The 14,606-nt window shown below is 38.2% G+C and overlaps 1 protein-coding gene across 5 annotated transcripts in view; it reads left to right on the top strand.

Moving 5' to 3' along the window:
* The window catches only part of DOCK8 (dedicator of cytokinesis 8), a 306,811-nt gene that overhangs the window by 266,791 nt on the left and 25,414 nt on the right, over window positions 1-14,606 (top strand). For all 5 annotated transcript variants that reach the window (XM_074196530.1, XM_074196529.1, XM_074196534.1 and 2 more), the window contains 4 exons: window positions 673-773; window positions 3,727-3,919; window positions 11,409-11,552; window positions 13,467-13,598. In XM_074196530.1, coding sequence (XP_074052631.1) covers window positions 673-773; window positions 3,727-3,919; window positions 11,409-11,552; window positions 13,467-13,598 — 570 coding nt within the window. The remainder of the gene's footprint in view (window positions 1-672; window positions 774-3,726; window positions 3,920-11,408; window positions 11,553-13,466; window positions 13,599-14,606) is intronic.

The following is a 14,606-nucleotide window of genomic DNA, read 5'->3' as shown; positions in this document are numbered from 1 at the left end:
CATAATGGAGGAGGTAAGAAGAAGAAAGAGGAGAGGAAGGGAGGGGGGGGGAGAAGATAAAAAGAAAGAGGAGGGGGGGAGGAAAGGAGAAGGAAGAGAAGAGGGAGGAAAGGGAGAAGATGAAAAAGGAGGAGGGGGAGGAGAGGAGGAAGAGGATGAAAAAATAGGGGAAGGGGGAAGAGGGGGGAGAAAATGAAAAAAGAAGAGGAGGGGGGAAGAGAAAGGGGGAGGAGAAAGAGAAAAAAGAATTTCAAGTACAGTACATAGCTGCAAGCAGAATGGAGGAGGTTCCTTGAGTCATTGTCTTAACAAGACCCAAGGACAGCTTATTAAATTTGCTGACTGACGTAAGAGAGATGATCCCATTTTTTGTTTTGTTTTCTCTTTTACAATCACCTGTAATTAATGGTAGGTAGAAAAATATAACAAGCAATCACTTGTGAGTCTTTTTATGGGCAGTAAGCTTCATCGGCAGTTTTTTTCCTTTAATGAATGTTCTATTTCTCCTCTTCCCAAGAATCTAGTTTCTACATTGCTGCAATAAAACTTAAACCCACCTTAATCTCTGGGATAGAGAATGTTTGTCCCTCACAAAGTCCCTTAGTATCCTGATTGCTTTCTGGGGCTTCAGTGTAACTTCTGAAAACTGTTATGATGATGTTCCTACCATAGGTAGAAGAACTTCTCTGCAACCTCAACAGCATTTTGTCGGACACCGTGAAAATGAGGGAGTTTCAGGAAGATCCAGAAATGCTCATGGATCTCATGTATAGGTAAAACATCCTGGTCAAATGAAAAGGAAATATTGGGTGCCTGGAATTCAAAGGATCACAGGATTGTATATTTTGAGTTGGAAAAGACCATCATAAGTATGATTTGATCTTAAAGATGAGAAAACCAAGGTCCATTTTTAGAAGTTAAATTTAGAGGTGACTTGATCCAAGTCATACAGTTAATTAGTGTGTGATGCAGACCTCACACTCAGGTTTTCCTGAAATCAGGTTCAGTGTCCTATCTGATAGGCTGTGTTAACTTAGTTTTCCCTACATCATGCAAATTTGGGAATAAATGAAGAAAAATTTCAGTAACAGGGAATTAAAGACATATATACTGGCTGTGTGACCCCAGGGAAGTGTCTTAACCTCTTGGGGCCTCTCCAAACCAACTCTAAGGCCACAGGTTCCTAAGCAGATGCTAATTAGCTTTGGTAAAGGGAGTTTCCTCAATAATTCTTTATACCATATAAAGCCACAGTTAAAAAAATTACTTGGAAAACAATAAATGAAAATGACTTTCTTTTACAATACCAGATTAGCTACAAGGTTTAATTCATTAAATATAATCCCCTAGGAGTCATTATAATTCCATTTTAATAACTCTTTTTCAACCAGCCTTTCAGAATGTTTATCTAATGAAGAACAAAGCCTATCAAACATAACTGCATCTTTCTTGTATTTAATGATGTGCTAAAGAGAGATAACTTAGCATCATTCATATTTGTTATTTGGTATATTCTATCCTACATTCAGAAAACACTTAATAGGGACGTGCTAGGATCTCAGGATTATAGATTTAGAACTGGAAAAGTCATTAGAATGTATCATTTTTAGATGAAAAAAACTGAGACCTAGGAAGGTGAAATAACATTCCTAGGGTCTCATAGGTAGTAAATAGCAGAGATGAAATCTGAATCTGGATGCTGTATACAATGTATAATGCAAATGTCTCTTTAACTTCTATCTTAGAAGGCCACCCAGCACACTAAGAGCTGAAGTAATTTGCCCATGGTCACACAGTGACCAGTGAAGTGAAGATTTTTAACCTTGTCTTTATCAGCACTGCTTACTGAGGCTTTCATGTTCCTTGATAAAATCATAGTCTAGACCAAAAAAAAAGAAAAACATCTAAGTAACAGAGCATGGTGCTTGGTACTGAGAGAGATATAAAGATAAGCAGGATATATTACATAAATGGAAGGAACAAATAAGGAAAGGAATCAAGACTGAATCAGGGATTACATTGATTCAGAGACCTCCAAGATTATAAACTTCCTCTATCCACCCAGGTCTGAGCTAGTTCTCTGCAATTTATAATCTTAAAGAGTTGCCCAGGGCAATGGTAAAAACCAAGTTATCCAAGAGGTAAAGTTTACCAAGTCTTCCTGACTCCAAAGTTGGTTTCTTATCCTCTTAAGTGATACTGCCATATATTCACATAGCTGACAAATAAATATGGTACAGAATATTAGAATATATTAAGGACACAGATCGAGTCCAAAATACATACAGATCAAAGTAAGGTGGGGAATCTTTCCAGATAAGTGGATCAAAGAAGACTTCTTGGTAGAGGTGATGTTTTAAATAGGTCTTAAAGGAAGTATGCTTACAGACCGAGAAAGCATGGGAAAGGATAGTGCATTCCAGTCACAAGAAGCTGAGGCAGATTGGTGAGAAAGCACAAAATGGGTCATTATCCTTCAATTTGCCTTCAATATACTCAAGGACAGAGGTAGAACAAAATTGACTTTAGTGGAGAAACTAAAGTCAGCCTGAAGAGGCCACTAATAGCTATTTAGGGTTTTAAAGTAGTGAACTGGGGTGGCTAGGTGGCGCAGTGAATAGAGCACTGGCCTTGGAGTCAGGAGTACCTGGGTTCAAATCCAACCTCAGACACTTAATAATTACCTAGCCGTGTGGCCTTGGGCAAGCCACTTAACCCCATTGCCTTGAAAAAAAAATCTAAAAAAAAAAAGAGATAATTTTTTTTAAAAAAGTAGTGAACTTAGGGGTGACTAGGTGGTACAGTGGATAGAGCACCGCCCCTGGAGTCAGGAGTACCTGAGTGCAAATCTGATCTCATACACTTAATAATTACCTAGCTGTGTGGCCTTGGGCAAGCAATGGGCCTTGCAAAAAAAAAAAAACAAACAAAAAACTAAAGTAGTGAACTGGAAGCAATTTTATTGAAAGACTTGAGATAGGCAGATCTGTTAAGAAGCTACAGCAAAAGATGATGCAAAAGATTATAGAATCAGATTGGCAAGGTGTCACTTTTATCCAATTACATACAAAAACAATAACTTTATATTAGATAACATACTTTTCTGTGTTTAAAATTTAACTATTCAGCCTTTGTGCATAGGAATCTACATGATGTTCTATGGCAGTGGTGTCAAATTCAAATAAAAAGAAGGTTCCACTAAATCATGCATAAAGATCTCTGTGTGCTACATATTGATTTAGTTTTAAAATATGTTATTTATGTTTTATTATATTTTTATTTTGTTATATATTTCCTAATTCCATTTTAATCTATTTGGACCATACTCTGGTGTACCATACTGCAAGATACTTCTTTGACAATTCTGTCCTAAAGAGTATTTTTGCCACAAATCTAGGGTCCAAATGAGTATATTTGTCTTCTGCTAATTGGAGAGGAGGACTAGGAAGGAGGGAATATAAACCTAATCTCAGCAAGATCTTTTCTCCAGTCTAGTTTTTTTTAAGATGCCATTTCTTACAGTTTAATGTGTACACACCTAGACATATAATACACACACACACATATTATCATACACATGTGTAAGTCAGCTGGAAGAAGTTGTTTCTTCTCTCATTTCTTGGATTCATTTGAGAAATTCTTGGCAAAGAAAAATGAACAATGGAAAGTACTGGAAATGTCCATCCTCTTACTGTCAAAACCATTTCTCCTGTAATTTGTCTTCAGAATTGCCAAGGGATATCAGACATCTCCTGATTTGAGACTGACCTGGCTTCAAAACATGGCTGAAAAACATTCCAAGAGGAAATGCTACACAGAGGCAGCTATGTGTCTGGTCCATGCAGCAGCCCTGGTCGCTGAGTACCTGAGCATGCTGGAGGACCACTGTTACCTGCCTGTGGGTAGCGTGAGCTTCCAGGTATGGATCCCTTCTACCTCTTACACAGCTTCACCCTCCTGACCATCCCTTGGGGGGAGAACATTTGGCTTTTCTTGAATGAATTGCTTTCTTTTCTTTGGTTTTTTAGTTATGGGTGTATGATTAACTTCTTCACAGCTTAGTCTTTAAAAATTTGTGATTTTGTAGGTGTTGGCACTCCTCCACATGGGACAGTAAATTATCCCTTTTTGTGCATCAATGGATAGTATTTACTATGGTCAAAAAGAATTCACCACCTAAGAGGTCAATTCTTTGATATTAGACCTCTCCAAATTTGTTATTGTTGTTCAGTCAATTTTGGTCATGTTCAGCTCTTCATGACCCCTTTTGGGAGGTTCTTGACAAAGGTGCTAGAATGGGTTGCTATTTCTTTCTCTAGTTCATTTTGCAGATGAGGAAACTGAGGTAAACAGGGTTAAGTGACTTGTCCAGGGTCACAGCTAGAAAATATCTGATGTTCTGACTACAGATCTCAAGCTCCATCCATTAAGACTGATCCTTAAAGAATAAACATATAATAAACATAACCTAGTCCTAGGATTGATTCCAAACCTTTAAAGTTTACTTTACTGAATTACTCCCAGAGAGAACAGGATCATCTCTAATGATAATACAGCTTCAAAGGAAAAATTATTAATGGCAATGGAATCAAGATCATCTAATTTCAAATCATGCATGAGATACTAAGCAACTGTATAACTTGAAAGCAGTTTAAGATTTCTGTTCCTCAGTTTCCTTATCTATAAAATAGAGATGATGACACTTGCTTCATGGGGTGGTTAGGAGGATCAAATGAGATATTATCTGAAAAGTGCTTTGAAAATCTTAAAGTACTATATAAATGTTACCAATTGTTAAAATATAGAATAACCAGTGTGGGAGTTTAAGGATTGTACCACAAGCATATTGAAGACTTCCCCTGGCAGAGTGGGAAGATGAAAACAATTTATTACAGTGGCCATGAAGGCAGCTAAAACAGGTACTGTGGAGCACCTAGAGTCTGGTCAGACATCAAGGACCCCAAGGTCATCCACTTCATCCTGGGTCCTCCTCATCATCTTGACTTTTATCCTACTCCTGGACTGTGATGATTCTAGAAGAGAGACTGAGGCTAATGATTTTATACTATTCTGCTTCACTTAAATCCAATCCACACTTGAGTCAAGATATCATCCCATGATGTCATTGGTCCTCTTTAAAAAGTAGTATGGGAGGGGTGGCTAGGTGGCACAGTGGATAGAGCACTGGTCTTGGAGTCAGTAGTACCTGAGTTCAAATCCAGCCTCAGACACTTAATAATTACCTAGCTATGTGGCCTTGGGCAAGCCACTTAACCCCATTGCCTTGGAAAAAAAAAAAGTAGTATGGGGGGGATGGCAAGATAGTGTGAAGGCAGCATTCCCCGACAACTCCCACTCCCCCAACCCCCCAAAAAACAAACAAATGAGGGCTCTAGCCAAAATTTAGAGGGGCAGAACCCACAGAAAGACTGAGTGATACATTTTCCCAGTCCAAGATAACTTCACCAGGACCTGGGGTGGAAAAAAAGCCACTGCTCAGCCCAGCCCAGTTCAGCAAAGCCCAGTCCAGCCCAGAGATCACCAGCAACAGCTTGAAGGGGAGAGGAGAGAACTCTGCTGCACCTGGGTAAGTGTGGAATGAGGAGCACTGACCACAGAACCTGCAGCAAGAATCGGGAGAAAGCATCCTGCACCCCCAGAGAAGGTAAGGCAAGTCTGCAGAGATCTCTCTGCTCTTCCTGGGGCAGGACTCTGCTGTTTGCCTACACTCAGACTCCGGGTGCAGTTTAGGCTTCCTTACTAAGATAGCTGGATCTTGCCTTATAGCCTCAGGGCAGAGGGCAATGCTGTGGTCATCTACATATCAAAGCACGGGCTAGAGAGCTTAAGACCTTGGAAGAATAAAGGTCCCAGTGGGGTGTCCCCCCCCCAAAAAAAACCCCAAAGCCTTGGAAGTGCTGTAAATTAGCCTTGGACTGAGGAAATAAGTAAACAACAGAAAAAGAAGGATCTGACCCTAGAGAATTACTTCAGGCCTATGGAAGATGAAAACACATACTCTGATGATGACAAAATCGAAGCTTCTGTATCCAAAACCTCCAAGAGAAATAGAAAATGGGCTCAGACTGTGGATGAGCTCCAAAAAGACTTTGAAAAGCAATTCAGGGAGGTGGAGGAAAAATTGGGAGGAGAAATGAGAGCAATGCAGAAAAATCATGAAAACCAAATCAAAAGCTTGGTGAAGGAAATACAAAAAAAAAAATGCTGAAGAAAATAATATGTTAAAAACCAGTTTAGGCCTAATGGAAAAAGCAAAACAAAAGGCAAATGAGAAGAAGAATGCCTTAAAAAACAGAATTGGTCAGCTGGAAAAGGAGATAAAAAAGCTCTCTGAAGAAAGTAACTCCTTCAAATGCAAAATGAAACTAAAGGAAGCTGATGACTTTGTAAGAAATCAGGAAGAAACTCTTCCAAAAAAGCCAAAAATTAGAAGAAAATGTGAAATATCTCATTGAAAAAACAACTGACCTTGAAAACAGATCCAAAGAAATAATTTGAAAATTATAGGACTATCTGAAAGCCATGACCAGGAAAAGAGCCTAAACTTCATTTTTCAAGAAATAATACAGCAAAATTGCCCTGAGATCCTAGAAGCTGAAGGTAAAATAGAAATTGAGAGAATTCACCAGTCATCCCCTGAAAGGGATCCCAAAAGAAAAACTTCCAGGAATATTATAGCCAAATTCCAAAACTCCCAAATCAAAGAGAAAATTCTAAAAGCTACCAGAAACAGACAATTCAACTACCAAGGCTCCATAGTCAGGATTACACAGGACTTGGCAGCATCTACATTAAGGGCTTGTAGGGATTGGAATATGATATTCCAGAAGGCAAAAGATGTTGGTTTACAACTGAGAATCAATTACCCAGCAAAACTGAACATCCTCTTTCAGGGGAAAAGATGAATTTTCAATGAAACAGGGGACTTTCAAACTTTCCTAATGAGAGACAACCAGAGCTGAACAGAAAGTTTGATCTCCAAGTACAGGATTCTGGTGAACCATAAAGGGAGTGGAAGAGAGGGACTAACTATGAGGAACTTGATGTTGAACTGTTTGTATTCCTGCACGGGAAGAAGATATTGATAACTCATATGAACTTTCTCATTTATAAGATCAATTAGAAGGAGCATATATAGATAGGACATAGGAAGTAGTGGAATATAATGGTATGATGTGGTAAAGGGATGGAGTCAATGGGCAATGGGGTAAAGTACTGGAAGGAAGGAAAAGGAGATGAAGAAGAAGCTGAGAGATGTCACATAAGAGTAAAAAAAAGTTTTTTTCAATGGAGGGGAGTGGGGAAGGCAAGGGGGAATGAGTGAGCCTTTATTTTCATCGGAAATGGCTCAGGGAGGAAATGGCATAAACACTTAATAGGGTGAGGAAATCTGTCTTGCCCTGGAGAAGGGTGGGAGAAAAGGGAAATGGGAGGAGGGAAGGGGGGAATAGGTGACAGAAGAGAGGGAAGATCAAGGGAGAGGGTACTCAGATGCAACATGCTTTTGGACAGGGCCAGGATGAAAGGAGAGAAAGAATAGAATAAATGAGAGTGGGGAGGAATAAAGTGGAGGTACAGCTAGTGATAGCAACTGTGGGGAAAATATAGAAGCACTTCTCTGGTGGATTTATGACAAAGAAAGGAACTCACCCCAGAGACAGAGCCATTGGAATCTGAACACAGATTGAAATACAATTTTTTCCTCTCTCTCTCTCTATTCTTGAGGTTTCCCATCTTCTTAGGGGGAGGAGGTTTATGTTCATTCTTATGTTTACACTTATAACATTCAATTTACATCAATGTATGGCATGGAAACAATGTAGAGACTGTCAGATAGCCTGGGGGGGAAGGGAAGGGGGGGGGAATTGTAGAATTCAGAGCCTTGAAAAAAATTATGGGTATAATTTACTATTGTATATAATTGGAAAACAAATAAAATATTTTTAAAAAAGTAGTATAGCATTTGTTATCCTTATCCTTATAAAAGTATTTTCCAAACTATAGGGGAATATTTTCCTGTATACCCTTTCTTTTGGTTTCTGTTTCTCCTTCCACCTGCTGCCTTCAGATTCAATTTAACCTAAACTAGTCTAAGAAGAAAGAACTGAAAAAAGCACACAGCACCCTTTCTAGTTGGATACAGAATATATTTATAGGGACTGAAGAGTGTTGTCTTTGCCAGATTAGTGTAGCAGTTACTGTCAGCCACACCTGAAAGTTGGATCAGGCCAGGAACCATAGTTGCTTCAAGGTCAGGCATGCCCTGATACTGAATGTTTTAATAGAATCAGGCAGAAGAAAACCTGTTTTATAGGCATTCTGTCTTAAGAGAGTCTTTAGAGTAGAATCTCCCTGAAGTCCTGAAAAATATGATTATAGTAACTCCTTTATATATAAAGTATATCTCTGAGTCTTATATTATCCTTATTTATGCAAGCTCTAATTTTCTTATAACAGCACTTTTTGTTTTTTCTGGGATTCTTTGTAGTCTAGGTTGTTCTCCAGCACAGTTTCATAATGCTGTGTTATTATCTCCATTTCACAATTGAGGAACCAGAAAGATCAGATTTGTCTAAGCTTAGAGTTGTCTATCTGATACTAAATGACCCATAAAACTGAGCTACTAATTTCACTAGTTTTGGTAGCTAGTATGTCTCCAATTAATTCTTCCTTAGATTTTACCTTCTATACCTGAAATTTCTCAAAAGTGTAATTTAGATTAGAATAGATTAGAAATTATATTATTTAATTCCCCTTTCCCAAAAAATGCCAAAATGCAAAAATTTTCACATCAGTTTTTGGATTAGATACAGTAAACATGAAAAATTAATGATTGATTTAGTTATGCTCTCTTTTTATAATGTCCTTTTTTTTCTTTCTAAGAAAGTAATCTGAGTAATAAGATCAGGGAAAAGCACTTTAAATAAGATAACTTCATCAATAAACTCCATCTTTAAAACTAAATTATATTTTCCTTGTGTTAGATTTTAGTCAGCTGTGATGTTTCTTCCACTTCTTTGTCATTTCTTATCAGAATTCTCAGCATCCCAATAATATTATTAAGTTATCAGCCAAGGAAACTGAAATATAGTTAAAAATTGTAGAGGGAAAAGGAGTTCAAAGCCATCAAATTCCACAAAGATAAGCTTTCTGGAAATCTGGGCTTCAGAGTGCAATATTTACTTAATAAATGTAGACCTGGAGATAGTCTCACATCCTGTTTCTGTTCCTTCCAGCTTTCTAACACCTGGCAAATGCTCCCAGAATGCCTTTTCTCTGCCCATAACTCCAGGCTATGTAACTCTGATTTCTCCTTACCAGCTGCTATAGCCAGGAGGTGGAGCAAAAAAACAGACCCTTTCTCTGGGAATACTAGATTCTCTCCATATCAGGTTCTTAAGGATTCTGAGACATCAGAGAAAACCTGGGCAAGAACTTAGTGGAAAGGAAGAAAAGTCATGGTCAGGTTAAAGACAGCTTTGAGAGTTTCTAAGAATGTTCTAGGAATTCTAAACCAAAATGTGGTTTAAGGATACATGTGTAAAAAAAAATAATTTGTTAATTGTTAATTGGCTAAGCCCTGGTTATACACAAAGAGGCAAAAGACTTTCCCTACCTTCAAGGAGTTTATAAGTAATTAAACTTACTGAAGGAAAATATATGTAACTAATGCATAATTAATACCACAGTTTTCCATAAGAGTAGAATTCCTCATCATTATGCCAAGCAATATCACAGCTATTCATTTGGAAACCAGGGAAGAGGTGGCATTATAACAGTATCCCAAAAGTCTTAGTGCCAAATAAAATTACAACTATTCAACCAGAAACCATGGGAAAGGTGGCAATATACAGGGTGTCCCAAAAAGTTTTAGTGCCAAATAATACTGTAGCTATTAATCAGAAACCAGAGAAAAGGCAGCAATACACAAGACTGTCCCAAAAGTCTTAGTGCCAAATAATATTCAACTATTCAACTGGAAGCCAGGTAAGAGGTGGTAATATGTAGGCTGTCCCAACCAGGAACCGGGGAAAAGGTACTAACATACAGAGTGTCCCAAAAGTATTAGTGTCAAATAATGCTACAGGTATTCTACCAGAAACTGGGGAAAAGGTGGTAATATACAACATGTCCCAAAAGTCTTAGTGCAGTTTTGAACCTACTTAAAACTGTATTACACCTTTTGAGCCCTGTGTCTTATAATTATAATAATAAAAATAAGTAGAATTTATATAAAGCTTTAAGAGTGAAAAACATGTCATCTCATTTGATCCTCAAAGCAGTCCTTTTTAAAGATGAAAGAGGTTAAGTGAAGTGACTGAGGCAAGATTCCAACTCAATTCCTCCTGATTGCAAGCCCAGCTCTCTATCCACTATACCTCTTAGACCCTTGCCTCATATCAGGTCAGTCAACCAAAACAGTATCTCAGGTTATAGCCCTGTTAGCTACCCTTGACCTTTTAGCTATCACAAATTGTGATGCCACCTCCATGCCCCTTTAATCTTTCAGGATAGTCCATTGATTAATGAATTTAGACGAAAAAAAGATGTCATCTTGCCCCAAACACCTTATTTTACTGATGAGAGGTAATGGTGACCATCTGACTTCTCCACTGCATCCTGGTCATCCTGATCCATATCTGATCACTGGACCCAGATGGCCCCAGAGAAGAAAGTGAGGCTAGTGACTTTACACAGCTTTGTCTCACTTCAATCCAATTCACTTACAAGTTGTGGCATTGCCTCCCTGATATCTTGATTCTCTTCGTAATGAAAGACAGACCACAACAACAGCTAAAATCTTACTGTTTTGTCCTTCATTTCAAAGAAGACAACATCAGGGAGGTAATGCCATGACAAGTGCATAATTGGATTTGCGGGGGCGGGGGGGGGTGCTGTGCTAAGTCACCAGCCTCACTTTCTCCTCCAGAGCCATCTGGATTCAAGGGCCAGATATGAATCAGGACAACTGGGGATAGCCCTGTATACAAGGCAATCAGGGTTAAGTGACTTGCCCAAGGTCACTCTGCTATTAATAGCCAAATGTCTGAGGCTGGATTCAAACTCCTGTCCTTCTGACCCCAAGGTCAGTACTCTATCCACTGTGCCACCCAACTGCCCATAGCTAAAATCTTACCTCTTACAAGAAATCCTTCCTAGTCCCCCTTTATGTTAAATTCTCTACTCTGTAATTATTTTTGATTTATCCTGTCTAGATTTTTTTGGTACATAGTTGTTTATATGTTATCTCTCCCATTAGATTATGAGCTCCTTTGCCTTTCCATTTATCTCCAGCAGTTAACTCAGTACCTGGCTCATAGTAGACCTTTGACTTGATTTGACTTGTCTTAACTGGCCCCTTGGGTTTACATTATGCTTTGTTTCAGAATATTTCTTCCAATGTCCTGGAGGAATCTGCAGTCTCTGATGACATCCTGTCCCCTGATGAGGATGGTGTGTGTTCTGGGAGATATTTCACGGAGAGTGGCTTGGTTGGGCTGTTGGAACAAGCCGCTGAACTTTTTAGCACAGTGAGTAGAATAAGAACCCCAAGGGTGCCCTGATGATGAGAATTTAAAGACATTATTATCAGTTGGAGGAAATAGGACTTTGGGTAATAATCTCAGAAATGGCATACTTAGTGTAAATCCCAGAGGCTAAGGGGAGGAGTATCCAGGGACTGGGGAATTTGTAAATTCCAATGAAACCTATGTCCTTTCTGCAAAGGATTACAAATCCTTTCTTCCTCCTAACACTTTATTATGTTAACTGTACTGCAGTTTCATTGTGTTATTGCCTTTTTTTAAGGGAGAAATCAAGTGACTCTCCAGAGTTACATAATGAATCAATACAGCCTTTCTTTTCTTCCTAGTCAAGCCAAAAAAAAAACAAAAAAAAAAGAAAACTAGAGACGGGTCATTAAAATATCTGGAAAGGAAAAGGGAGGTAGTACAGGAGGCCTCACTTCCAACAAAGATCCTACCCAGACTGTATATAGGTACACTTCAAAATAGGAAGTTCCCAGCACCCTATTCATCTCCTACTGGGCCTTTACACTTAATAGGTGAGCAAACCAATTTTAATCATTTGAATTCAAGGAAAAAGAAAAGTATCTAAACATTTTGGCTGATTGTCTATTACTTGTCTCATAATGGTTCTCTCAATCACTAATCAATGTCCATTTTTTTCAAGACTTCACTATATTTAGACCCTATTTATATCCCAGACTAGCTAGGTGATAGAGATAGAGTGCCAGGGCTGGAGTCCTGAGTTCAAATGTGATCTCAGATGCTTACTAGCTGTGTGACCCTGGGCAAGTTACTTAATTCTATTGACCTCAGTTTCCTCATCTGTAAAATGAGCTAGAGAAGGAAATGGCAAACCACTCTAATTTCTTTACCAAGAAAACTCCAAATAAGGCCATGAAATTGAAAAATGACTAAACCACCACAACAATTTATTTCCCTAATTTTCTTTTTTTCACTTAATTTGTTTCTTTTTCTTCACTAAAACTAATGTTTCTGTTTCCTCCCTAAAAACTAAAACTGTTTTCTTTTTAACAGTCTAAATTTCTCCCCTCTTTCCCTCACCATCTCCCCTCAAAATGAAAACTCCCCTCAAAATGAAAACTCTCTCCAAAGAATACCCTATCTCCAACTAGGAAAAAACCTATGGATTCTCCAGAGATTTCTAGGCTTCATTACCTAAAAATCAATGTTCCTTCTCATTATTACTTTATGGAAACCTATCTATTTTCTGAGTCCTACCAATTATCATTAATAAGTAGAATATTTAACACTTAGAGATTCTTAGAATTGTAGACAAAACTAGTAGGGGCCTCAGAGTGTCTCTCTAGCCTAACATTACTCCTTTTACTCATGAAGAATGGAGGCCTTGAAAGATAAAGGAACTTGACCCAAGTCATACCAGAGAGTAAATAGTAGAACCAAAATTCATCAGAATCAATCCAATATGCTTTTCATCATACTGATCTGCCTCAATGAGATGATTCTAATTCCTAGGAAAGTTGAGGGGAATAGACCAATGAATGTAAATAGAAAATCCAAAAGACAGAAAGGCTTGAGTTTAAATGCCCCATCTAATGCATCCTGGCCAGCCAACCCTGGACAATTCATTTCACTTTTTAGTGGTCTAGGATATTCCCTAAGAATATAAACTTCATATAGACTTACCTTTCTTTACTGATAGAGTTTCTTCATCCAGAGTTCCCCTATACCAGTGAAGTCACAGTTGTGGATAAAATAATATCTTTAAGAATATGTATTAGGGACTAAGTTGAAATAGATTTAGGCAACATCTTCAATATTGCAAAATGATAAGAGTGCCAATATCACACCACCATTTTGGGCATGCATTGTTTGACAATGATCTTCTAAAAGGTCCTACTTTATTTAATGTTTTCTTTTGTTTTTCATTTTCATAAGGGAGGGTTATATGAAACGGTCAATGAGGTCTACAAGCTGGTCATCCCCATACTGGAAGCTCACCGAGATTTTAGGAAGCTGACTTCAACCCATGACAAACTTCAGAAGGCTTTTGATAACATCATAAGCAAGGTACCTGGGACAGATCCCTTTCCAACTCATCCTGTGTCCTGATTGCTGTTTTTAGTCACTGAAGTTGTCACCCCTGTCCCCATCCTCTGGATCTTTACCTCCTTTCTCTTTCAAGTGAGTTTTCTTTCATGTAGTATCCCATAATTTGTTATATGGATAACAATGAATAGACAAAAATGAATTAGAACCCAAGAATGTAAAAGGAGGGGAAGTGGGCTATTTAGAGTCCAATGCAATATGTAATTCATTTTATTATTCAAAGTTGATCAAAGAAAATCTGAAAATTACTCTTGTGATTTGGATATTAGTTCATTACAAGAGACTTTAGGGATCAAAAATAAAAGTGAAATACCCAAAGACACTCAAGGAATTAGTAATGGAACTGAGACTGTAATGAAGCACAAGACCTGTAATTCATCTGGGATAAGCAGTTCTTTGCCCCAGGGTGCCAATTTAAGGGGAGGGGAGTTAGATATACTCACTCCTTGGGGAGTTACACTTTTTTCCTGGGAAGGAAATACTTTCTCCCCTCAACTGGGAAGCTGCCTCAGGATTACCATGTTCAGAACCAGTTACCAAAGGGCAGATCCCATGAGTTTCAGAAAGATGCCATTCTCAGTTAAACAGTTCTCTGCAAAGTCTACTGCCATCTTTCTATCCCTGCTAAACTGAATTTGCCCCAGGCTCAGGAATTCCTAACTACAATGCTTTTTTTTTAAAGAAAGATTTTATTTATTTTGAGTTTTACAATTCCCCCCCATTCTTGCTTCCCTCCCCCCACCCCCACAGAAGGCACTCTATTAGTGTTTACATTGGTTCCATGTTATACATTGATCTCAGTTGAATGTGATGACAGAGAAATCATATCCTTAAGGAAGAAAAATAAAGTATGAGATAGTAAAATTGCATAATAATATAATGCTTTTTTTTCTAATTTGACGGTAATAGTCTTTGGTCTTTGTTCAAAGTCCATAATTCTTTCTCTGGATACAGATGGTATTCTTCATT

This window comes from Macrotis lagotis, chromosome 8, assembly GCF_037893015.1.
Source record: "Macrotis lagotis isolate mMagLag1 chromosome 8, bilby.v1.9.chrom.fasta, whole genome shotgun sequence".
Lineage (NCBI taxonomy): Eukaryota > Metazoa > Chordata > Mammalia > Peramelemorphia > Peramelidae > Macrotis > Macrotis lagotis.
Note: the sequence above shows the minus strand (reverse complement) of the source record. Positions and strands in the feature narration are given on the sequence as shown.